We start from the raw sequence: 24,714 nt of genomic DNA on the forward strand, positions 1-24,714 counted from the left end.
GGGATAATTACCTTTTTCTGCTCATCGAGTATGCTACCATCATTCATTCTTGCCTCATCATGCAAGATGATCCTCTGCCGACTAAATCCATGACACCTAGAATTTCATTTTCTGACATGGTATGATCAACTTTACCTTACTTAATTGCCTTTTCTTCATGAAATGATGGTAATTTTGCATTCTGAGGACAGAGTAAAGTTCTTCATGACTTTTTTGTTCACACCCTTACCCATTCTCTCTCTCTCCAAAAAAGAGAGAATGCACCACGTCTAAAGACTAGTACTCATGTTTTCGTTACATACTTAATATTATTGTCTCGTTTTACCTCAGCATTTGCTGTTCCTTTGCTCATATTTTGATGTCTACAATCAGAACAACCTTACAAATGTTAAGGTATTCTCTTTTCTATTTTGCCAATGTAAGTGAAGCTTAATATTACCCCCCCCCCACCCTTAATAAACATTGGCATTGGTAGGCATTTGATGTCATTCTGTGTTGTTAATTGGAATTCAGGCCAGATGAACTGAAGTCTAATGTGCATGACTTGTAAACTGAAATAGATATTGACAACATGAGAATGCTTTAAATCACTTCAGAAAGTAATCACTATTAATATCTAATCTAGTATGTCACTTGAAATGGATTTTGAAGGCAGATGGAGAAAGACAGAGAAAAGCTTGGCTCTGAAAATATAACTTCTGATCTATTCCCAATGATTTCACATTGATTTCAGTGCTCTTTGGAAGAAGATATGTTTCACTTCTCCCTGCAATTTCAGTTATTATTGTACTATATAACCCAAGTGCTCCTTTTTATGTACATGTATTTTTAATGTTTTATCATTGTAACATTTCTTTCTTTGATGTATGTATGCAGGGCCCCTTGGTAGAACAGCCGGCAAACTGAAAGGGCTGCCCTGCTTTAAGAAGATTGAATGAATAAACAAATGAATAAATATGTCCATTTTCAATAGAGACCAAGATATGCAGTTCAGATATCAATGGTATGATTCTTAATTGACAACCTGACTTGACTATAAATACATAATGGTTTGCATACAATTCTCACTATCGCCAATGATGTAAAAAAACTCCTGCACACGCTGAAGAGCTCTGTCACCGGTGCACTGTGGGTGGGATTCCTCGGTCCCTTGTTCGCTTCCGGTTGTCTCACGCGAGTCGCAGTTCCCATACGATTCAATGGAGTTCTTTGTCTGCTTTTCCGTTGTTAGCCCTTTTTTTCTTGCTATAATTCAGCTTAAAAGAGTTGAAAGTGTCTAAGCTTTACTGATTTGCGGTCACTAGAGTCATGGTTCACTACTGCAAGGCTTCAATGTGCTGGTCACATGATGGAAAGCGAAAAAAATCTTCAACAAAAAATAGCTCTTTATAAAGACAGAGCGTGATGTAAGTGCATGTGCGGCCAAAACCGGGGCAAGTTTGTCCCGTGAGCTATCCATAATGCATCTAAAACGCTGCTCTGCACACGGCACCTACACGTACGTATTGGGGATACCCTCAATTGAGCATTTCACTATTAAAATGTAAACATGTATTTACATAGCATTTTTTGTCCTTGCATCTCAAACTGCATTATATGCAGGAAACATTTGTAAGATTCCAATTATATATATGCTAAATACCTCCTTATACATTTTTTTTTTTCCAGCACTAAGCCAGCTGTGCTGTTTTGTTTAAGTCTTGATGAATTAGGAAGATATTCTGTTGTGGTTAATTTGTTTTTTCCTTGCAACCTCTAGCTTCCCTTTTATATCTAGCTACATATCTTGTGCATGATCCTATTGCAGTTTGATTTCAATTCACTTCATCCCTCGAGGAGTCGTCTGTATTTTTTTCCCCCATGTGATGCCAGACTAATCATATCTAATTCAATTTCCTTCATTAAGCCTGATACAAGAACATGTGCCGGAAAACAAAATGTTATGTAGCATAATCCATATGTGACACGAAACTGTTTTGTGTACGATTTTGACATGTGATTGATTGAGCAAGTATTATCTACAACTTATCAGTTTTTATAAAACCCCCTACAACCCCTCATAGCTTATGCAATTCAAGTATCAGCAGGAGAATATGCATTGCATAGTCAATGCAGATTAATCAAGGAGTGATCACTTTTTTACAGTGGGAATCCACGGTGTAATAAACCAGTGAATCTTGACCTATACATTTCACACAAGATACAATATATAGTACATTTATGTGTGGGTTACTATGAAGCAAGATATTTTTGCGGCATGAAATTTTCGCAAATTGGAGCCAACAGCCTTTTTTCGCGGCATGAAATTTTCACGAAATTGGAGCCGACAGCCTTTTTCGCGGCATGAAATTTTCAGGAATTGCCACTGGCATTCAATGCGTATAGTGTAGATGAGAACTTTCACATGCATTTTAATGTCGTGAATCTTGGCTCTCACGAAATTTACGAAATTAAAATGCATGCGAACATTTGTGATTTTCACAGTACACTGTTGATGTCGACCACATACAGTGTTTTGTATTTACATGATTCATATATTTGATACAGAAAAAAGAAAGCTGGTGATAGTTGCTTAGACCATTAGTCTGTACAGAGAGCGGTGTGACCATACTGTGGCAGATGTTCCATAGTATACAAATGCGGCCTTCATTTTCTACTCCAGGAAGTGTTTAATGTTCAGTGGGAGTCATATATACTTCCAGCTTGTCACATCTCTCTGACCATGCAACAAACCATGGGAAAGTTTAATGTGTGTTACGCATCTGGATAAAAGCCATCATTTACTAAACACCACCTAAAACTCAGACAAACACTATGAAATTGAATATCACAAAAAGAAAAAGATAATTTAGTGTTATTCATGTTTGTTTTTCTTTTTTTAATCACAAATGCAACCTGTGGTCAAATATGTTGTTGACTGTGAACATTAGCAAAGAGACATTTTTGCCAGTAAAACCCTACCAAAAAAAATAAAAAAAATGAACAGTCAGCAGTAGAAAAAGAAGCAGCCTGATTTTAATTTCCACCACTCTGCTGCTAATCATCATTTAGAGAATGGATTCAGTCCAAATTGTAAAGGCTTGCAGAAGAGGCAGAGCTACCAAGTCACACGCATTGTGAGTGAGACTCAAGCATTTAGGGTCTGTCTCACGATCTCACGCATGACACCCATTTTTCTCACGCATTGGGAGCATAGCTTAAAGGATTAAAGTGAGAGTTGCAATTGAAGGCATATTCCCTTTTGTCTTTCAAAATAAGTAAAAAATAGTCACTTAAGTATGCACCAGATTGCACCATTAAGAGCTAAAAATTGAAAAAGCTCCCTACTGTACTGTGGGAGGGCGGACACCCTCCCCTCGCTCAGTCGCTTCGCTTTCTTGCTTTCGCACATATGCCTGCGCGCAGAAATGCCGAGTCATGAAAATCTCACTCATAAAAATTTTTTGAACTTGGCATCTATGAAGAGGCATGTCACAGCGACATTCTGTGGCATAAAAATCAGCATTTTCCTTGTGATTTGTCAATGGCCAAATCATACTCGGTGCAGATGTAAATGATCCATATGTGAAAAATATGAAATGCGCAGTTCTCTTCCTGTATATTACAATACATGCATTAGAATAATATCAATCATGAAAGTAGCCATCAAAGTTTCTTCCTTTTTTTTGGAACAAGTGGCTATACAGTAGTGACTGCACACTGATATAGGTAGTCATTTGCCTGTGTTCATTATACACTGCAATTCTTTACAGTCATCTGTCAACTTGCACTTTTCAAATCCATTTTCTGTAGATCCTTTACAGAGAATTGCTTGCTTCCTGTTTCACCTTCATTTAAATACTTCCTGGGCAATTCCGCGGTTAGTAACGTTACATTTGAACAAATTTAGATATTTGTTTTTACCACTAAATTACCATTTATTCATTTCAAGTCAAAATTATGTCAAAAGCATGTTCATCCTTCCAAGGTTTATCATACAGAAAAGAATGAATAAAATCCAAGAAATATTAGAATTGCTATGGCAATTTAAAGGGCTGGTTAGTAACGTTACGAAAAAAGGACATGAAAAAAAATTCAATGTCTTGTAACAAAAAGTGTGTAAAAATTTAAGTTACTTCAAACGAAATGTTGCATTAATTTCAATAATTGCATCATGACAAATGTTCATGCAATTTTTTTTTAGCAGTTCGACCGATAATTTTTTGCTAGATCCCCAAAAGCATGGTTAGTAACGTTACGGTTAACGTTACATTTGTCCGGAGTAATTCCGCAGGTCATTTCACCCTTTTGTAATTGACAAAATGTCATATGACTTCTAGAGTATCTAAATGTATTCATCTTTTACCATTTAGCAAAACTTTGAGGAAAAAATTTCAAAGGAACCAACTGTAATTTGCATTTAAGTGAATTTTAGCATCCCCAGTCCCACATGTACATTTTAAATGATGGTTTTAGAGCTCGCAAAATCAATAAATACGAAAAATAAAATCTACTGAATTTGAAAGACCCTAATGATTGGTGAACATCCATGGCATTAGTTGATACCTAGATTAAAGTGTAAGATAAAGAGGCACATTTCTTTTATCCATGTCATGTCCACCTAACTGCGGAATTGCCCTCCTATTTCAATCCCTCTGTCTATCATCTATCTGCCTTTGTATCTATTTATCTATCTATCTATCTATCTATCTATCTATCTATCTATCTATCTATTTATCTATTGATCTATCTATCTATCTATCTATCTATTTATCTATTGATCTATAATACTATCTATCTATCTATTTATCTATCTATCTATCTATCTATTTAATGTTTATCTATCTATATATCTATCTATCTATCTATCTATCTATCTATCTATTTATCTATCTATCTATCTATTTATCTATCTATCTATCTATCTATCTATTTAACTATCTATCTATCTATCTATTTTTCTAGATATCTATCTTTCTCTTCCTTATGGTTATGTTTCTGTGACCTGGCTATGTACCTTTGGCACCATATATAACACAATATGTACACTTTAGGTTCACTCTGAAGGCGAGTGTATTATTTGCTCAGCTTATTAGCTGAGAGTGCAGATGCCCTCATACGATCTATCACTCCACTCAAAAAAAAAAAGTTCTTATCATGCAGCTATCAATGTCCTTCGGACTTTACTCCTCTATGTCCCCCCCCCCCCCCCCAGGAAAAAAAAATAACAGCGTTTACATACATACATATCAGTGAAGGTCAAACATTTTAAGTTAAGTTGCCCATTAAGTTCAAGCTCCTGAGTGAGTGGATTTCATAATGAAATCTATTGTTCCTACTTTTTATAGATGATTAAGTTTGTTGCTGAATAGTTGATTGTGCAAAGGGCTCTTGCGTTGATTGGCAAAGTTATGGCTTTCAAGAGTTATCAGACCTCACCAAGGTCCATGTATTGCATTAATTACCAACATGAACGTAGGTAGGTATGTGAGACCAGTGTGATACAATTTCTGCCAATAAAGAATAGCATCAGAAATTGGATTGCGGACATATAGTCCTAACACCACTACATCTTCTAAACTGTCCTTACCGACATGTTGCATATTCTGTCTTTTTTTTTTCTCTCTCTCTTTTTTTATGTGTGTGCATGTGTTTGTGTACAATTATGAAAGAAAAAGCATACTTAATGATGCCTGTCCAGATCTTCTCAAGTATATAAGGCTTTATATAGACACACACACACAAGTCCAAAGGTCCAAAGTATGTTGGAGGTCAAACAAGAGACATGCCTATAGACGTGTGATTTTAAATGGTGTGCCATGTGCTGATGATGGAAGGTATATGGTGCTTTTAAAAGAACAAGATGTGCATAACATTTAACTGGTATGGTAGTGCAAGAAGGCATTATGGTAACTGGTTCTTTGTTTTGGCTAGCCCATATAGCTGTCCCTTTGTAAAGGATAAATTATGTCATGTTCTTGGTTTGAATGAAAAAGGACTGAGGGTAATTGTAATGGAAACAAAAGTTACATATTTGTATTAATGTGAAAATGCAAATTAAGGACACATCAGATATGTAATCAAAGGTGAGAGGTCAAAGTCGTAGGTCAAATCTTGCCATTCAAAAGGCAGCAATTCAAGGTAAACTTCATGAAAATTGGTCACGCAGATGTGCAATGTGTATATATACTGAATGCACGATGCAAGTTTGGCTCTTCCTTTCAGGGGCAGGTTGATCTGTATTGAAAAGCAGGTCAGGGCAAGATATTCTTAAGATGCTACAATTTGTACAATATTTGACTAAACTTTGTCAATTTTTGAATTATTGAATCAGCATGACTGATTTAGTGTATACATTCAGGATGAAATTGGTGACTACTAGGGAAAGAATTGTTAAAAACTATTTCAACACCCATCTTTTGAAACTATTTCAACACCTATCTTTTGATTTTTACAATGGAAATGATTCATTATTTAAACTATATTTTATGGGAAAATGTCATTTCATTATGTTGTGCTCAGTTTAGTGTTAAAATATCAGAGATGATAATGTCAGTGGTAAAAAGTTGTTTTTTTAGGTAAATATGATAGAGACAAGAAGTCATAGGAAATGGAATATGAATACCTGTCGATACTCTGCATTCAAATATAACTACCAATTAGCTGTATAGCGAGGTGCCCGCACCTCGTCAGGGGGCCGAATACCGTCACCCCACTTAAAATTGTTTTGAGCGCACTAAACAAAAATGTATGCCCGGGACTGTGTTCTGTACGCTTGAAACTTGGCAGGGCTACCACAACTAAGCAAATTGTGGTGAAAACCGAACAGTTTTTCGCGAAAATCTGAAATTTTCATAGGGCTATAGGAATACGTGTTATAAGTCACCCGCACGCATCTTTTACGTGTATGTCTATGGCAACATCACTGTCACCCGCACACGTCTTTTACGTGCTAAGTCTATGGAGAGCGGGTGACGAGTTGCGGGCCCCTTCCTTAGCGCGCAACTTTTTCGCATCGTTCGCGTTTGACGACGATAGCAGCAAATTTTCGTTATCGATCAGTGAACTTGTGATTCCATTGGAATTTTCAGCATTTTTCCTGTATGTGAGTTGGATTTCAAAGAATTTCAGTGGCGAAATGTGATTCAAATATGGGCAAACATTAACTATGACGAGGTGCGGGTCACCCAAGTATACTAAAGATTTCATTTGCACTGAGTCTGCTTCTATATACACCAACACTAATGTAGAGTGATATATTTCTTCTATGGGATGCCTTCCATAGTTTTACTTGTGATCATTTTACCTGATACGATTGTTCCAGATAAAGAATGTTTTGTTTGCCTTACTCTGAGTGGGCCATTTTTAGCAGATATGAAAAAAGAAAAGACAAATGTATCTCTTCTCAAATTGCATTGTCACTGCCAAACTTGCAATGGTCCTTTAAGTTCTTTGCCCTTTCCAAGTAAAAGTGCTCGGGGAAGTTGATGTTCGGAATTCACAAGTAGGTGAATTCCCACGTTGAAACTTTCACACCATTAAAAAAAGACAAAGGAGAGTTTCAGGAAGTCTCATTTCTGTCGAACTTATGACTTTAACATGAAAGCGTCACTTATGATTGTACGGTACTTTCTCAAACAATTTGTGCTGCCGTACGCTTTAACAAGGAATGCAAAATGAAACTCGAAAAATTTGATGGTTTACCAGCCATTGTTTTCCTGCGAGACTTTTCAGTTGACATTTGAATCATATGGTTGCCTCCTTATCTTGTGATCTGTACTAAAATTTTGATAGAATTGCAGTCATGCTCAATGAACTAGCCAGCGGCTTATTTCATGTTAATGCTAATTGTAGTAATAATCCATTTTCAACCATTAGATCAAAAGCAGCCTGTCAGCTCTGAGATTCTCCTCAGACAAAATGTTAGTTACACCATTCTTAGACATATTAAACTGTGATTCGTGTATTCCAAAGGACGAATGTGTCTGTATTTCTCAGGAGCGTCACACCATAATCAAGTAAACATTTATAGATGGAGTGAAATGACACTAAGAGAACAGTCAAATCAGATGTAAGATTAGAAAGCTATAGAATTTCTAAATTTTCAATGTTCAAGAAACTGTGTGGTAATCATTTGAAACTATGCAAACAAATCAAATGAAATGATGATCTCGTCACCTAAAACTCCTGTATTGGTTTACACAAACACAAATTCTAAAAATAAAATTTGCGGTCAATAACTGAGAAATTACCACTCCTGCTATCTTGAAGTTAAAGGGATCATATAGTTTTGGTTGAGACCTAATTTCAGGTTTCTAACTTTTTTTGATAAGATAATGAGAAACCTCTTATAAAATATGAAAGAGCATGTAATTCTATGAGGAATTCAACATTTATTTGATGAAAATTGGTTTTGAAATGGCTGAGATATCCAAAAAAAAAAAAGCGATTCTAATAAAGTGTGGGACCCACACTTTATTATGATCGCTTTGTTTTACTTTGTTACGATCGCTTTGTTTTACTTTGTTTTTGGATGTTTCAGTCATTCCAAACCCGGTTTTCATCAAATAAACTTTGGATTCCTCTTAAAATGGTTTATGCTCTGTACTATATCATAAGTGTTTTCTTGGTATCTCCCAAAAAGTTAAAAGCCCAATTCTCATCTCCACCAATACTGTACCATCCCTTTAATATGTCTTCCCAACTTAACCTCTTGAAAACTCTTATGATTTGAAGGAAGGAATACAATTTATTAATTTTGACATTATATCAAAAAGAACATTTGGTAAAGATATGTCAGCAGGCTGTAGGAAGACTCATGAGGTGATATAGCATCATCACTTCATCTAATGTGCATACAAAAATGTGACCAATATCTGTGTACTATAAAATGAAAACATGAAACCTTCAAAATTTCATATCTTTCTCATACAATGTTAGTGAATGTCAGTACAGCATCCAACCATGATGCATTTTAATTTTACTCTATTCAGGACAGCCAGCGTTTAATTTGAACACGTGGTACTTGACTGCAAGGCAGTTATGTTCAGTGCAATTTCATGTTAGCTTTAAAGCTATACTTTCGGTTCTCACAGTCTCCCATTGGATAGCTATTCCACTGATTACCAAATATCGCATTTCAACTCTTGCTGTACCTGCAGTTTTGTGAAGATGATAACGATGCTAGTGATGAGAACAATGGTAATAATAGTGACAGTTATGGGTAATGATAATGATGAATGATCCTGAGGCTGCTAATGGCAGTATTGATCAGTTTGGTTGATTTGGCCGGTCTTCAGTATTGAATGAATTGACCTCCATTGTTAGCTTGGCTGGAGTGACGTCTGTTCTGACTGGACTGATCTTTGCGCTGTTGAGAATCTTAATTGTCACATACTGTTAAAGTGGAAATTTTTGAAATGGCAAAACTTATGCACATTTTAGTTGATGCATGACTGCAATGATATGACTCAGATTCTGTTTTGATAGATTTTTTTTATTACTGCATTTAAAGCAAACGTGAAATTGTCTCAACACTCTTATTGTTATATATATATAAAGATTAGTCTGTGGATCAAGGTATTAACAACATAGAAAAGTGTTCATTTTGTCAATTCTAAACTTTAAAGAACTTTAAGAACTCTGTTGCCAGATTATGCATTGTTTAGTTCTTTGGGTTTTTTTTTTTCTGTTTTTTACCCTAATGCCTCAGGACTTAATAATTTGATCAATAACGAAGAGGGTACAAGAATATTGACCAGCTAAACCATCTGCCTCATTTATCAGTGGTTGAGTTATTTGCAGTGGGACTTTGAATGGGATTGAGACGGGACAACAGCCATACCATGTTACATTGTCAGTAAGACCACAAAAATAGTAGAACATATGGTCAGTCAATTCAGTATAACAGATATGACAGTTGTGCAGTAGGGGTAATCTCTTTACCCCACTCTTAACTAACCATCGATTGTTTAAAGCAGTGAGGATTGGACACAATCGCATTTTTGGTATTGATTCTGGAATTGATAGGTGCTTGGTTGTTGATGGGTGGACATTGATTAGGGAACAGAGGGCAGACCTTTTTTCTTTTTTTTAAACAAGAGGGAGCAATAGAATGAAAGAAGGGAAGATTAGTGGGGTTTAGAGGATGGTGAGGTGTGTCGTATTGGCCGGCGTGTGCCATGAGGGCTAAGAGAAAGGGGTCAGAGAGGGTATATAAGGGGGTCAGGTCACTGCTGGAAACCATTCCTGGGTACAGGAAGGGCGGAAGCGAGCAAGAGGCCTTACGGAGAGGAGCAGCTGTGTGCAAAGAGGGGCTCGATTTTTTCGGTCAAGCCAACAAGCGGGGACAACTGTTTCGAGCCGTTCCCCGTGCTGTTTTCTCGCTCTCCTGTTTCCCCCCTCTGCATTTCCTGTCCCTCCCTTAGCCTCCCCGCCTCCCCCGCTCTTTCGCTCTCTCCTGCTCCCTCGCCCTTGCACTGTTGGCCAGTGTATGTTGCCAACATTCGCAGATTTAGGCCAGGGTCATTTCGAGTGGGAGCCTCTCCCAGAGAAAACAACTGCAGCGGAGATCAGCGGAGATCCAGGGCTTTTCCTTGCCTGCGATCATCCTGGCAGAGGCACGTTAAGGAACTGGCATCAAGGACTGCCCTTAACTCACTCCCAGATAGGCACCCTGGGCATTTTTTTTTTTTTTTTTTTGTCCTCCCCGTGAGTTTTTATCAGTGTGCGCAAGATAAGTGGGCACCCAGAGTGCGGGTTAGGCACATGCCGTATCTCTCGTTATCTCTTTATTGCGACTTTATTGCTATACTTTGCAAGGAAGAACAAGAAAGACTTTGGTATTAGAACTGATTGGACTTTGCCTGTGTCAGTCGGAGGGAGCCTCTTGTCGGTGTAGGAGGTATGATGTCGCGGGGCGTGAGACCCTGCAGTATCTTGTTAACGATGGCCAGGAGGCGTCCACCAGACGGACACTCCCTCGTGGAGGTAAGTACTCCAGGGGTGTCTCTCCCCATTTACTGGCAGCATCCAGCTCTCTAATGACCCCATTTGTATGCACATGTATGCCCGTTATGTACAGACGCGGTCTGATTCATTCCAGCACTGTCCTGTCTCAATATCTCTTTCTTTTCGGTTCCTGTCTATCGGAGCAATTAGGGTTGCCATGAGTCTCAGAGAGCTAGACTCATTGAGGAATCCAGTCACGAGTTGTCGATCCCACGTTATTGACCTTCTTGCTAATAGCATTGCATAGACCACTACATGCATCCATTACCATCTCGACCCCTCTTTCAGTCTTCTTGTGTGGACTAGCCATAGATTGTCTCAGTCTTGGTATAGAGCAATGAGCCATTTCCATACAAAACCATCTCACACAAATTAAAACGAATTCATTATGATGCAGAGTACTGCAGCATTTCTCCCGTTCCACGACATGCAATATTACAAAGTGACATATTTTTGTTTTCACGAGAGCAAACCTCGTATCATATGTATCATATGTATCATACCAGCCAGTTCAGTTTCATCGATGTAACGATCTGAACCATAACTTGGCTATTGGGTGGAAGCTTGGTAGCCTAGTGGTTATGACGCCTGTATGACAATCAGGGGGTTGCTGTTTCAAATCCAACCCAATGCCCATGATTTTAATCGTGGCTACTTCGAAAACACTGAATAATCAGGACTTGTTACGTACATATATGTCAATGAAGGGCAATTTGTCAATCAGTTACAATGTAATAGGGATAATTTTTTTTTTTCAATCAGAGTAAAGTGGAACCCTTTGTCGCAAGGCTTCTCATCAAATTGTGGGTTTTATTCATTTGAGCTATATGATGGCTGATGTGCAAACATGTCAGTAATTGCATTAGCCATGCCTGATGTGCAAATTATCTTTATTTCTCATTATCAATGCCATCAGAGAATGCCACTGAATTCTTTGCGTTTAATTGATTTAGGAATCAATATCAGTCAAAACAGAATATTACAATTCATAATTGCCAATTAGAGATCACCATGATGTGGAAACATGGCATGAGATTTGAAAATGAGTAGGAGACCGTCTGCGCTGTAATTCATATCAGTTGTTGCTTTTTGTGTCATCTTTGCCTCTGTAAAAATGAGGAAATGGAAGGCTCAAGAGAGGCATAAGGAAGGCAGATACAACGGAAAGAGTCTTGGTAGCATTATGACTTTGTTATTTATCCAAGACCTGTGAACGGACAAGGAAATGAAGCCTGGAAATGGTGTAGGTGTTGAGAAGGATAGCAAGATTATCAAGTTGTTTTCGTACTCGGGATAAAGTGGTGGAAAAAGAAGTGCCTTAGCTGTTTCGATGTATGTATAATTCTGTACAGGAAAGCTTGTACAGCTCCCCTGATATCAGAGACATTCGTTGCTGCTCCATCAAATGCTGTCACATTAGATTCTATGAGAGCTCTTGGCTGATGCGCAGCTAGGAACAGCTACAAATATTCACAAAAATCGATGGGCAAACCTGTAATGGATACTGTGAAGCAAGCATGACATTTTCACAAATTGGAGCCAACGATCTTTTTCATGGCATGAAATTTTTGCAAATTGCTACTGGCATTCAATGCATGTTGCATGAAATTAGAACTTTTGCGTGCATTTTAATTTTGTGAATCTTGGCTCCTGCAAAATTTGCAAAATGAAGATGCACATGAGCATCACAAAATTGAAATGCACTCAAGCATTACTGGTTTAACAGTTTTACATTTGTCTGCAAGCCTGTCAGTAGGCCTATAGGCACTGGCAGGGTTATTTTTGTTGTGGGTTTTTTGTGTTTCGTAGTGAAATCACAGAAAGGGGATAATGATGACCATATAGGCAGTATTGCCAGCCTATGTATATATTTCACCAACCAAGTCTTCATCAATTGCAGATGAGGTAAGGGCCTTCACACTCCAGTAAATAGTTGTGTTCATGTAGTTAAATTTATCTTGCAAATGTGGCAGTGGTAGAAGTAACACTGTTTCTACAATAACGATGGCATAAGAACTTGAAAGTTAACATTTACTAATTCACCAGCTTTGGTAAAGGGTTTTTTTGCTAGCTGTGCTTGGTGTGTTGTTCGCTGTTAACCCTCAAAACTTTTCACATTCATTTCATTCATCATTCACGCACAAAGAAATCCACCGATTTCTTGGTAGTCCCTTTCCAAAGCAGGAACACCTGATAGACCCTGACCCACTATGACATCAGAATAACTCCCCCATTGCTCGGATTTCCCATTAATCCACCATTTTTCTTGATCCCCCTTTTTCCCACATTGCAGGACCATCCTGTGCATTCGAGTCGACCCCAACATCACCCTCGAAGATTTCCTGCTCGACATGAGGAACATCTGCAACTTCCCAGAGCACAAGCACTTCACAGTCAAGTGGCTCGATGAAGAAGGTAAAGACATATGCATTGATTTTTTTTTCCTTTATTTAAATGTCCCTTTTATATGTGTTGGAAGTATACTCTGACACAAACCTCTGGAAAAAAAAGGGGGTGTGTCAGTCGTAAGAAGCGCAGACTCTTCATTTGCGAGCTGTGTATCTTTATCAGAGCAAGCATGAAAAGAGTAGTCCAGCATTTTCGAGCATGACGCAAATTTGCCATTTTTTAGCTGGACTTTAATATAGAATATATCGCTTCATGAAGAATCACTGTTCTCTATCCAGGATTGCATTTGGGAGCGTACAAAATGCTACCTTTTTACATAACCTTGAATTAGACAGGCAGTGTTGTCATCGAACAGGGTTCTGACTCGACCTATTTCTACCCTGTCAGAGGCGAATACGCTACACACCATTTCCAATCTTGTGGCTGCAATGCGTGGGTTTTGTAGCCATGCATATTGAAATTTGGATCTCCTCCACCACCCCCTGCCCCCAGTCCTCATTTCCAAACCCAACTGAAAAGTTGCAAGACCCCTGTATACCCACTATGGAGCCCCTTACCCTCTTCTCATTTGTGTTGGGATTTAGCATACTAATCTCCGCTGACCTTTCGGTAAAATGTGAGTTAATCAAAAAGGAGGAAGTACCTCATTCCCTCTACCCTATTTCCATGCCCCTCCCCCATCTTGTCATTCTCGCATGGGTGTGTTCACACTCCTCGCCAGTTCTACACGACACCGGACCCAAATATGTCCGATCAAACATCAATTGTAAGAAAAGCTCCTTTAAAGGACAAGTCCACCTTCATATACATAAGGATTGAGAGGATGCAGCAATATTAGTAGAACACATCAGTGAAAGTTTGAGGAAAATTGGACAATCCGTTCAAAAGTTACGAATATTTTAAGTATCTGCGCAGTCACTGCTGGAAGAGAAGACTACTACAGTGTATGATGTCACATGCATACAACTATATAAGGAAAATAAAAAGAGAATTTCATGAAACTTTGCTTTTTGAATAAAGTGCACATTTCTTTGACTTGCTACTGAGGTATGTTAAGGGTAATATTATTCCCCTTGCCTTCTGAAAGAGAGAAGTTGAGTGTTCTTTGGTTATGCAAGAAAAATGGAAATATGTTGAATTTTCTTAATTCTTTCTTTATATCGTTGTACTCATGTGACATCACAAGCCATAGTAGTCTTTTCATCCAGCCTTGACTGAGCAGAAACTTCAAAAATTCATAACTTTTGAACGGATTGTCCGATTTTGCTCAAACTCTCACTGATGTGTTCTACTAATATTGCTGCATTCACTCAACCCACATGTCTATGAAGGTGAACTTGTCCTTTAAGTGTTTTCGTGGAATGAGGGTTTCTGTTGGATGAGGGTTTGAGAGGGTTTGGGTTTTTGTGTTGTTTTGTTTTTGTTTTTCTTTTTCTTTTGAAGAATTGAATAGCTTATAAGTTTGTTTGTTTGTTTGTTTCAAAAAGAACATCTAGCAGTAGTTTTGCAGCAAATTGCAGTCATTTTGAAGTGTAGCCAAGAGCGTCCACACCCATTGGAAATTAAAATCAGGGTAGCATTATATATTAGAAACTTGAAGCATTGGAGATTACTTCCTTCTCTGTTGTCTCATAAAACTTAAAGTGGGCATAATTCCTGGTCGCATATATGTCTACTCTGGCTGCTCAGCCCCAGTAATTATCCCTGTATAGAGGCTTGGTCTTCATGATCATGCACTCTCTCTACTACGTTTATTAGTGCAATTGAAAGTTCATGGGATAGACAGTAGCCATTAAAGCATATGAATGCCCTTGTGCATCTACTAGCCTACCTGCACAGGTAAGTGCTTTATATGGGGTACAGTCACTGTGTCTTTTATTGCCGCAAATTTTCTGAGTCGACTGATATTTCCGCAACTAACAACTTGCAAAAATATTGCCTCCTGCAACACAAATGCGATGTTTAATCGTCTCAGATTTAAAAATCACTAAGTTTTCTTTCTGAAAAGGAATGATACTCATTTTTCATGCCACCACTGTGGTTCTCAATTATGAATTTAGTTTGCGCCACAAGTTTCAGTTCATGAAATCTTAAACTTGTGAAATATATTCTTATGCAGCGCTCATTGTACACTCATCTGTTGACTTATTTGACACATGTGATATAGGCCTTCATCAAATTTTGGATCTTGTTCAGTGGAATTGCTGGCTAAACAGAAGATGTAACTCTCAGCTGTTCTGCAGATGTTAAATAATTAATAAAGGCATCATGTTGGGTAGCTGCAATCAAATATTGAGCTTGCATTCTTGCCCTTTAAACTACATAAATTTCGAGTAAGCATTGAACTTTGCGATTCACAGTGGAATGTTGTGATCAATCTTTAAGTTAAGCACAGTGCATCCTGTGATATGGAGGCAGAAATGCATGATTCCTTTGAAAACAGAATAAAACAAAACAAAACTTGAATTGTTGTACGCATGCATGTTTACGTTGTTCTGCGTGTGTCTAGCAGACAATGTCCTATTCAGTACACCCTGAATGGGTCAATGCATGCCTATTCTTTTCACAGGAAATAACCAGTTCCATGTGAGAAGTTAGTTGACCCTGATTGTCCCATGAAACAACTCGCTGAACAAGGCTGCATGAGTTTGCCACTCCCACAGGCCAGGAGCAGAATGTAGTCTTAATTTTTTGTTCCTCCAGACCTATTAATTGTTCAAGTTTTCAAAGACCAAATTCTGCCCATACGTTGTTTGTACATTTGGGTCAGTTCAAGAAACCCTTAGTAGTTCATCAATCAATATCAAGTGTCCAAAGTGATTTGGCTTTTCTCTTCTTTTGTTTGTTTGTTTGTCATTTTGATTTATTTCAATCAAACTTTTTTGAGAAACAGAAAAGATAGAATACAGTATTTCAAGATTTTTTTTTTTAGATTAGAAAACTAGAATCGCTCCTGATACTTTTGGATATCCCTGCAAATACTCCCCCCTCCCCCCCCCCCCCCCCCCCCATCAAATAAGTTCAGTAACCTGATGTTACTTTTGTTCATCAAGACTGAAGTCTCATAGGATAATTAATCTTAATGATTAAAGTCTAAAATTGAACCACACTGAACCATTCCGAGGGGGCAAGGTTCACTACTGATATCTGCAGTATAGAACTGTGCAGTATCAAATAAGAATCTCTGGTCTTATCGCTTGACCGATAGGCCACATTTCATGCACGTTTTGTTGCAAAGAGAGGCGAAAGAATGTGTATGGACTTTGTAGGGAATAACTTACCAATTATTTAGCCTTCTGATAAGCCCAGGTTACCCTCAAACTGGTAGCTGGGACTCACTGCATCTGAGCTATGAAACAGGAATGGGTAGGGTGGATGTTGGAGATGTAACCAAGTTTGGCATAGATTGCAAGGGGGGGGGGGGGGTAATTTGTAAAGACAACACAATTCTCAAAGCATTTGAGAGTCGTGACATATGTGTAGAGGTGATTATGAAGATTAAAACCTTCAGCTATTAAAGATTAATTAGTGTCTGAAACTTTGGTGGTATGGTATCATTCTTGATATCCAATCGTGAAGTGGTGTATACTGTTAAGACCTTATCGTGTTCAACATCAATCTTCGTCATTCTGGGAATGTTGGCTGGTACTAGTAGTTTAAAGACTTTGCCTGAAACATGAGTTTGCATACTTCCCCACAAATTTGTGATAGGTTTTTTCTTCTGATAGCTAGAGTACCATGCATTTTTTTTTTCAACTTTCTCGGCATCATTTGTAACCCATTGGGTAGACATGTTTTGTAGAAATATAGAATCAGTTTCTGTCCAGTTGTTGTTGTTGTTTCCAGTTGATTCATTTTCAGAGAATACATGCAGTATAGGTTGAAATGGAAGCAAAGGTAATAATGGTACTGCTTCATTCACCTCCAGAATTTGTGCTCAGAATGTAAAATGTGTAGTAACGTAGTATTAATTTCAGATTTTGCTTTGGTTCACGATATTGCCAACAGTTAAGAGTAGTAGATGAATTTTTGACTCAGTTATAAAGATTATCTGCCTTGTTTTGCAGCGCTCATACTTGCGGGGGTGTGAAATTTTCAGACATTGTGCGGTATAAATCTACAGTGGTCGGAATGCACATCGTATTTATCCCATTGTTGGATGTCCCATACTGTCTGTAGATTTCATTCGAATGCAAACCACAAAGTTTGTATTCTTGATGGCATACCAGTAAACCAGCCATCGATTCAATGACCATATTGTAGGCAGGAAACTTCATCAGAATTTTGTTTGATTTTGATTTTTGTGTAATTTCTGCCTTGAGTGGGAGTTTTCTTTCAAGGCCTATACACACAATAGCAATATTTGCCACTGTGGCTTTTTATATGCATAATGTGTACATTCTGGTGTTGTTGTTGTTGTTGTTGTTGTTGTGTGTGTTTTTTTTGTTTTTTTTTTTTGGGGGGGGGGAGTTTCCGAAAGGGTTATACAGTGGCAAAATGATCCTTATTGTCAGTGTTTGTCAGCAATAGTGTGTTAATGTACAATGTAATACATACAAGGACACAGGGGAACTGATTCATTGCCTGTTTAGGAAGTCTTCAGGATTGCAACTGTATGTCAAAAGTGTTACTTTTAATTGATTAATTCTTTATCTGCAAATATCTGATATTAAAAGTTTTCATGCAGGATTGTTTTTTTTTTCCATTCTTTAATACATGTACACATGTGCATGGTAGAACTTTTTCAATTAATAAGTAAATGAGCATATTAATTGTGCTTCATATTGAGTAATCTTTTACAAATGTTCAGTAATAGCAATTGTTTTAGCATTAAGTGTTTTGTTATTTTGAGAATACATGTAGTGTGAAGTACAATGCTGATTCTCTTTTCATTTAATGAATCAATAAAGAGATCAGTTGTATGTTTCACATCCTCAAAACCATTACATTGAAATTCCACTGACATAATGTACCATGTGTCGCTGGTATTAATGGCAGAATTGAATTAGATATTAGATTTGACATATCTTGCCGTATTGACGTCATTTGCCTATCACAATAATTGTCAACCATCACACTCAACAATTTTAGCATTTTTGTGTCAATTCTGTGATATGAAAATGATTTCAGCCAGCAATGGTGTTATGGAATGCGATAATAAGCTTATCCATACTTTGATGATTTTAAAAAGTGATGTGATTATCGTTTTTATCCTTCCCCAGGTGATCCCTGTACCATATCTTCACAGGAAGAACTAGAAGAGGCCATCAGACTCTATGAAATCAACAAGGACTCCAACATCAACATCCATGGTAAGAGTCATTGGCAGGGTTTTTCACAGGTAGTGTTATGTGCACCGTCCCCGTTTCAGTTCTAGGGACATCTTGATTCTACTTGAGAAGTTTATCTCATGATTCAGTCTGGTTCCCCTTCCTTGTTGATGTGTGTGAGTTGGGGAGGGGGGGGGGTTCTTCTCTGGATACATTTTCTTCTTCCTTTCCCTCATATCTTATTCTGTGCCATCTTTGTTTTTGAGGGGTCTTTTGTCAGCATTTTCTTTTATAGAATGCACAATGTGCATCTTAAGTACATGTAGCCTTTTGTATAGCCTTTAGTGCTTGTATTGATAGTTGTGACAGGGGATTGAAATGTTCACGTTGTCAGAGACTTGCATCTTTCAAGTATTTCTTCCGTCAAACAAAAGGTGCCTTAAATATCACTCTTTGTATGGTTTGTGTGTATGTGTGTGTGAATGTGTGTGCATGAAGGGTGTCTGTATGTGTCTGTCTGTGTGTGTGTGTGTGTGTTGTAGCTTGCCTTTGCTCTCCAACTATGTATTCCTCTGTCTTCTGGTCTTCATTTTCCAAGTCCTCCCGGTTGCATCTCCCATTTCTCCACTCCGTGTGTGTGTATACACTTCGGAAGATGAATGTATATTTCTGACGTTAGCTCATGAATCAAATATCCACTCCATTGCACAAGGGGCCTCGAACGAAAGAAAGAAAGAAAAATGAATGCGAGGCGGGTGCCAGGCATGGCGTGGTGGTGAAACGCAACGTGCCCGTTGGAAAGCGCACCAGCTGTCTGCGTGGATCACGAGGCAGCTTCTATCTCCTGACACTTCCTAAATGGCATGCCATTGCTCTGCATGCCGTGATGGTGCCTTTCTCACGTATCCAAGGCATTAAAAGGACAAAATGAGGTTTGAGCTGAGCTAAATCCACGGTATGGGCTCGATAAATCCATTTTGCTTTACAGAGTCTCTGCTGTAAAGGGCAGTTCAGTCCACGGACATTTGATGTGTGTATGGCGTTCTCTGGGCAGCCTGTGCCACCTTTTTAGACAAATAAATGTCAATGCCCTCCAAATTCAGCATCCAGTATGGCTGTCTATACCATCTGAATACTGTAAAACCAGAAACAATTTGCAGCAGGAAACTTTTGTAAATTGGAGCAGACGGCCTTTTTTTGCGGCATGAAACCTTTACGAATCGTCACTGGCATTCAATACATTGTGTAGACAAACGATTTTGCATATGTAATTTACTTTTGCGAATCTTGGCTCCTTGCGGAATTTGCGAAAGTTTCATGCATGCAAAATATTTCTGGTTTTACAGTACAGTGCTTACCATTGCTGTCCAAACTGTGAATGTAGTGCTTTGTAGGCTGGCCACCCACATTTGAAATGAATTCAAATGCATTGCAATGTGTATGTTAAAATGAAAACAGGCACAAAATCTTTTAAATATGATCATCGCACATGGAAACTTTGATTTCCTCAAACCCATAGAATGGAAGAAATTGGACATGATGGAGGAGTACTTTAAAGGTCCTGTTTACCTCTGGGAACAGTGATTTTAAAAATTTTCAAGATATCACATTTGATGCATAGTAGGTCAGTTGTATCACAAAACATCCTACCATATGAAATTTTCGCAATAAAGCCTAAAATATAAGGAGATATCAGTATTTTTCTCATCAAACCATAATTGTGGACGGTTTAGTCTGGCAACATTTTTATCATAACTATTGCTCATATTTTGTCTATTTAACATTACTTAACATTGATTATATGGATTCAAATTTTTACAGTGGTTGTTTCTATCCCAAACCCACATTTTGAAACTATTTTAAAGCACTAATGCTGGGTTTTTGTTTCATCTGCAAATGGTAAATTATGCCTTTAATCACTGTAATAGCTGTATATGTGTTCTAGAGAGAAAGCTTTAATATAAAGATGGTTTTTTAGCGCTCCATGCTTGGATTGGCATGGAATGCAAAATATGTTGAGTCAGTCAAAATATCAACAATCGAGCAAACATTTCTGAATGGCATTTCCCATTTGTCAGCCCCCTTCAGAATTTGCATAGCGATACAGATACTGAACACATTTGTGTTTGCATTATTTCGGGAAGGTGTGGGATTATTACATTGGTGTGGCATTTATTTCTCCATTTGCTTCATCTGAATTGCACTTCCAGAGATAGACACTTATAAATTGTACTTCCAGAGATAGACACTTATGGTTTTGTACCGATGTGAGTTGTACATTAATTTATTGCACTTCAAAAGATGGTCACGCTTTGTCAAAACACCACCTGCGCAAGAGTTGGTTTTGATGGACACTGGTCTCTGAAGATGCACACATGGGCAATGAGATGGATTGCAAAGTAAACATGATGTATTTTTGGAGTGAGCCTCTAGTTTGTAGCCTTCCCTCAGCAACGAAATTCTATCCTTGGGAGTACAGTGTACTTTGCCGGTGCCTACTGCTAATGTGGTGAATAAATTTCTGCCCTGTTTTGATGTCGAAGCACTCCATCACACCTTGATATTTGTCATCTTTCCTCCAGCTAACCCCTTCCTCTGCCCCCCCCCCCCCCCCAGAAAAAAAAAGAGGAAACAGAAAAATTCCCTCACTCTAATGGCCATCATAAACTCACTTTCTGCATATTTCACAGCATACTGAGCTCGCATATCATACATACCTATCGGCCAGCCGCTGCTGGTTGTGCGCTGTAGAGCACGGTGCCATGGACGTGCAGGGAATACATGTTACCAAGTAGCCTTAAAGGCATCCATCAGATTTTGTAGCATGACCCCCCAAAAAGGGGGAAAAACATCAAACAACAAAGAGACAAGCAAAACACGGGGGTTTAACTGTATAATGTGTGATATTGTATGAAAAGCTTTGAAAATACTACTGATGCATGCTTTATCTGTAGACCCTCAGGGTAATTCTTGACACATGTAGACAAAGAATATTCAAAAGTTAAAAGAAAGCTTACAGTTGTTGCTGTAAAATGCATGATTTAGACTTTTTCTAACTGTATATTTGTATAAATTATCATCTTTTGATATATAGCCTACTGCGGGAATGGCAGTCACACTGTACACTAGCCAGTTTGGCAGTGAGTCATTTGATGGTCAATTACAGTTGTATCCCTTCCTTAAATTTTTCCTTTAGGATAGTGTCCTTTTACCTACATGTATGTTGCTTACTTCCCACATAAAATAAGTGAATTTCCAATGTTTATGGTTATGAATAATGGGTATGAATGTCAGGTAGTAGGTAACAGTCCTCTGACAAATTATTTTTTTTGGGGGGGGGAAGGAAAATGTTTCTGCGATCATCTGGCAAAGAACAACTGTAAAGAGAGGGCTGATGTAAGATGACGACAGGAATGATATTAGAAGACTAACGCGCTGAAGGAAAGAAAGAAAGGAAAACTGAAATAGGAGGAAAATATTAACTGAACAGGATTTCCTTGGGCAAATACACTCAAGGAGAGATTTCCACCTTGTAATCCGAGATCCCACAGCTTTGGCAGCGTGGCTTCATACATACATGAATTCATGACTGGCATGGGGCGTTTTAGGCTACCACAAGGTTTTTTAAAGTGTGTATTTCACTGGATGAAGGCAGCCACGTGGGGACTTTAAGAGGGGTAAGGGGCTGGAAATTAGAAGTGCAAGAAGAAGAGACAGAAATGTAATCATAAATCCAATTCCAGTGACAACCAATCAAGCGAGGCCCCCCAATATCCGCTGGATATTGGCTACGTAGGTTGACTGAGCAAGTGTGCATTCATCTATGTACAGCCAGCTATGACTTCATTTTATAACTAGTCTTGGTTTCAGACAGACATTTGTATTTTTTTTTAAAGCAATTATTACAAGACTGGATGTGGGTATTAAGAACCCAGAGATGACATGTATTGAAAGCATAGCACAGAAGTAGAAGCCCTCAGAATGAGTTAGTCGTTGTCAAGGTCTCCATTAATTTGATGCACATCAGGAGATGATGGACTGATTTTTCATTCGCCGCAGCTTCATGTCGTATTCTCTTTCTACATTCATGTCATGGCTGTCTTCAGAACCACGATACATGCCTGCATCAAAACCGATTTTAGCAAAGCAAACCATCACTTCAGCGAGTTGCTCCCTTTTGGATATTTTTGCAAGGGTTCGCTGTCTTCTATAATTTGGCCATACTCTACACCTGTGTGAAATGACTGTTTTAGTCGTTGGTTTTTGTGAGAATTACGCCTCCCCTCTAGCTTCTGTGTCCTCTCTCTCTTTCCATATCTCCTCGTCATGCCAACTTAACATGCTTTGAATGACACGTGGGTCGAGATGAGTCGAGAGAGATAGAGTGGAGGGTAGAGAGTAGAGTGCGTGTCAAAGAGTTAGCCTCGACACCATGCACCCTCTAGATGAATACGCTCTGCTGAAGTGTCAGAACCAAGTTTGCAGATGGGGGAAAATATGGTGGGCTTTGCTTGCTGTTCACGTGGAGTGTTCGGCATTCATTACCGGCACAAGAGGCAACCAGTGTAGCCGATGATGGCATGACAGTCTAAACAATATGCATGGAATGCACCCTGTTGTTAAATGAAATCAAGGGCAGAATATTAGCCACACTATCGTAGCTTCACTAATAGTATTAGCAAGGGATTCTTTTATAGTCCGAGAATTTCTTTGTGTTCAATATTCTTTAAGAACTTGGGATTTAAGGTCATCCTGCTTACGTGGTTGCAGAATCATATCATTCTATATGTCCCATATCTCTTGAAAAGACATATATATGATGTTTTGAAGGATGTGCTTTTTGGCTAATGAGGTCTGAAAACCACAACTAAACCTCGCCCCTACAGCACTGCTGACTGCTTTTTCGATAACACAATTCCCTGGGTCTGCCCATGCTTGCTAAGGTGTGTGAGTCCACAGTCGCCCCAGTACTAGTGTGCTGGCGTTGAGTGCATGGTGGGTGCCCTTATGTGTGCGCATGTGTGTTATGTGACTGTGCAGCTGGGTGCGTGTGTGAGGAATGCCTTGCTTGTGCATGCCCCAAGTGCCTGTGGACTGCCAAATAGCAGAGTACACTATGCGCTGACACATGGGGCTACAGACACCAGGTCGTAACCACCTCCTTCCAAAGACTCCCTTCGTTCGAGGCATCTATCATGCGTGCTACCACTGCCGCCGCCAGCATGATCGAGCCCCCCTCCTCCCGCGGACATCTTTTTTTCCAGGGTTTAGCGAGATCGGGACCGGGATGCGGAGTAGTCGGGCACCCCTGGCGTACGCCGATTAACCCATCTTCCATTTCGGTAAGGACCAGTAGAGAGCTCTGCACGGCAAGCCGAGCCCATTTGCCGAGAGATTTATAGCAGGTTACCATGAAATATAGCTGCTACTGCAAGAATGTGAGATGTGTGCATTAGCTTGCTTCACTCTGCATGCATTTATCTTCTTATGTTTAATCATTTTTTTATCTTCCTTCAGTGCAGTGTGAATGATGGCAGTGAAAGTGTATGTATGTCTCTGATACGTGACCCTGTGAGTTTATGCTACCATTAAGGGGCCCATCTGTGTAATAGTTGTGTATGAAGCTTACGTCTGTCGTATTCCCACAGCAAATAGCTCGGCCAACCTAGCATATCGTGCCTGAGTTATCTTATGGTAGGCTTTTTTTTTTTTTTTGCTTTGTGTGCCTGTGTTTGTATAAACTGGGAGTTTTATTTGTTCAAAAGCCTTGTAGCGATTGGAGAATGCAGAATTGTGATAAAAATAGGTGTGTTTTTTTTTCTCTCTTTCTCTCTATCTCTCCCTCTCTCTCTCCTATTCCCCCCCCCCCCCCCCAAGTAGCAGCATATTTTGCATAAAATGTACGGTCATCCAGGTGTGGTGTGTGATTCAGCAGGTTATGTAAGGAATTATAAGCAATCCCCTTAAATCCCTCCGCTCCCAAGTGTAGGGTTTATATGCTACACTGCATTGCTATTACATTGTACATACAAAATCAATACAGTCT

At 38.8% G+C, this 24,714-nt stretch overlaps 1 protein-coding gene across 2 annotated transcripts in view; it reads left to right on the top strand.

Moving 5' to 3' along the window:
- Positions 1-24,714, top strand: part of LOC139735883 (protein kinase C iota type-like) — an 84,855-nt gene that overhangs the window by 18,117 nt on the left and 42,024 nt on the right. For both annotated transcript variants that reach the window (XM_071646635.1, XM_071646637.1), the window contains exons 2-3: positions 13,283-13,404; positions 18,621-18,710. In XM_071646635.1, the coding sequence (XP_071502736.1) occupies positions 13,283-13,404; positions 18,621-18,710 (212 nt within the window). The remainder of the gene's footprint in view (positions 1-13,282; positions 13,405-18,620; positions 18,711-24,714) is intronic.

This window comes from Diadema antillarum, unplaced genomic scaffold (genome assembly GCF_040938485.1).
Source record: "Diadema antillarum isolate AM-2024a unplaced genomic scaffold, OU_Dant_1.0 seq00000604_RagTag, whole genome shotgun sequence".
NCBI lineage: Eukaryota > Metazoa > Echinodermata > Echinoidea > Diadematoida > Diadematidae > Diadema > Diadema antillarum.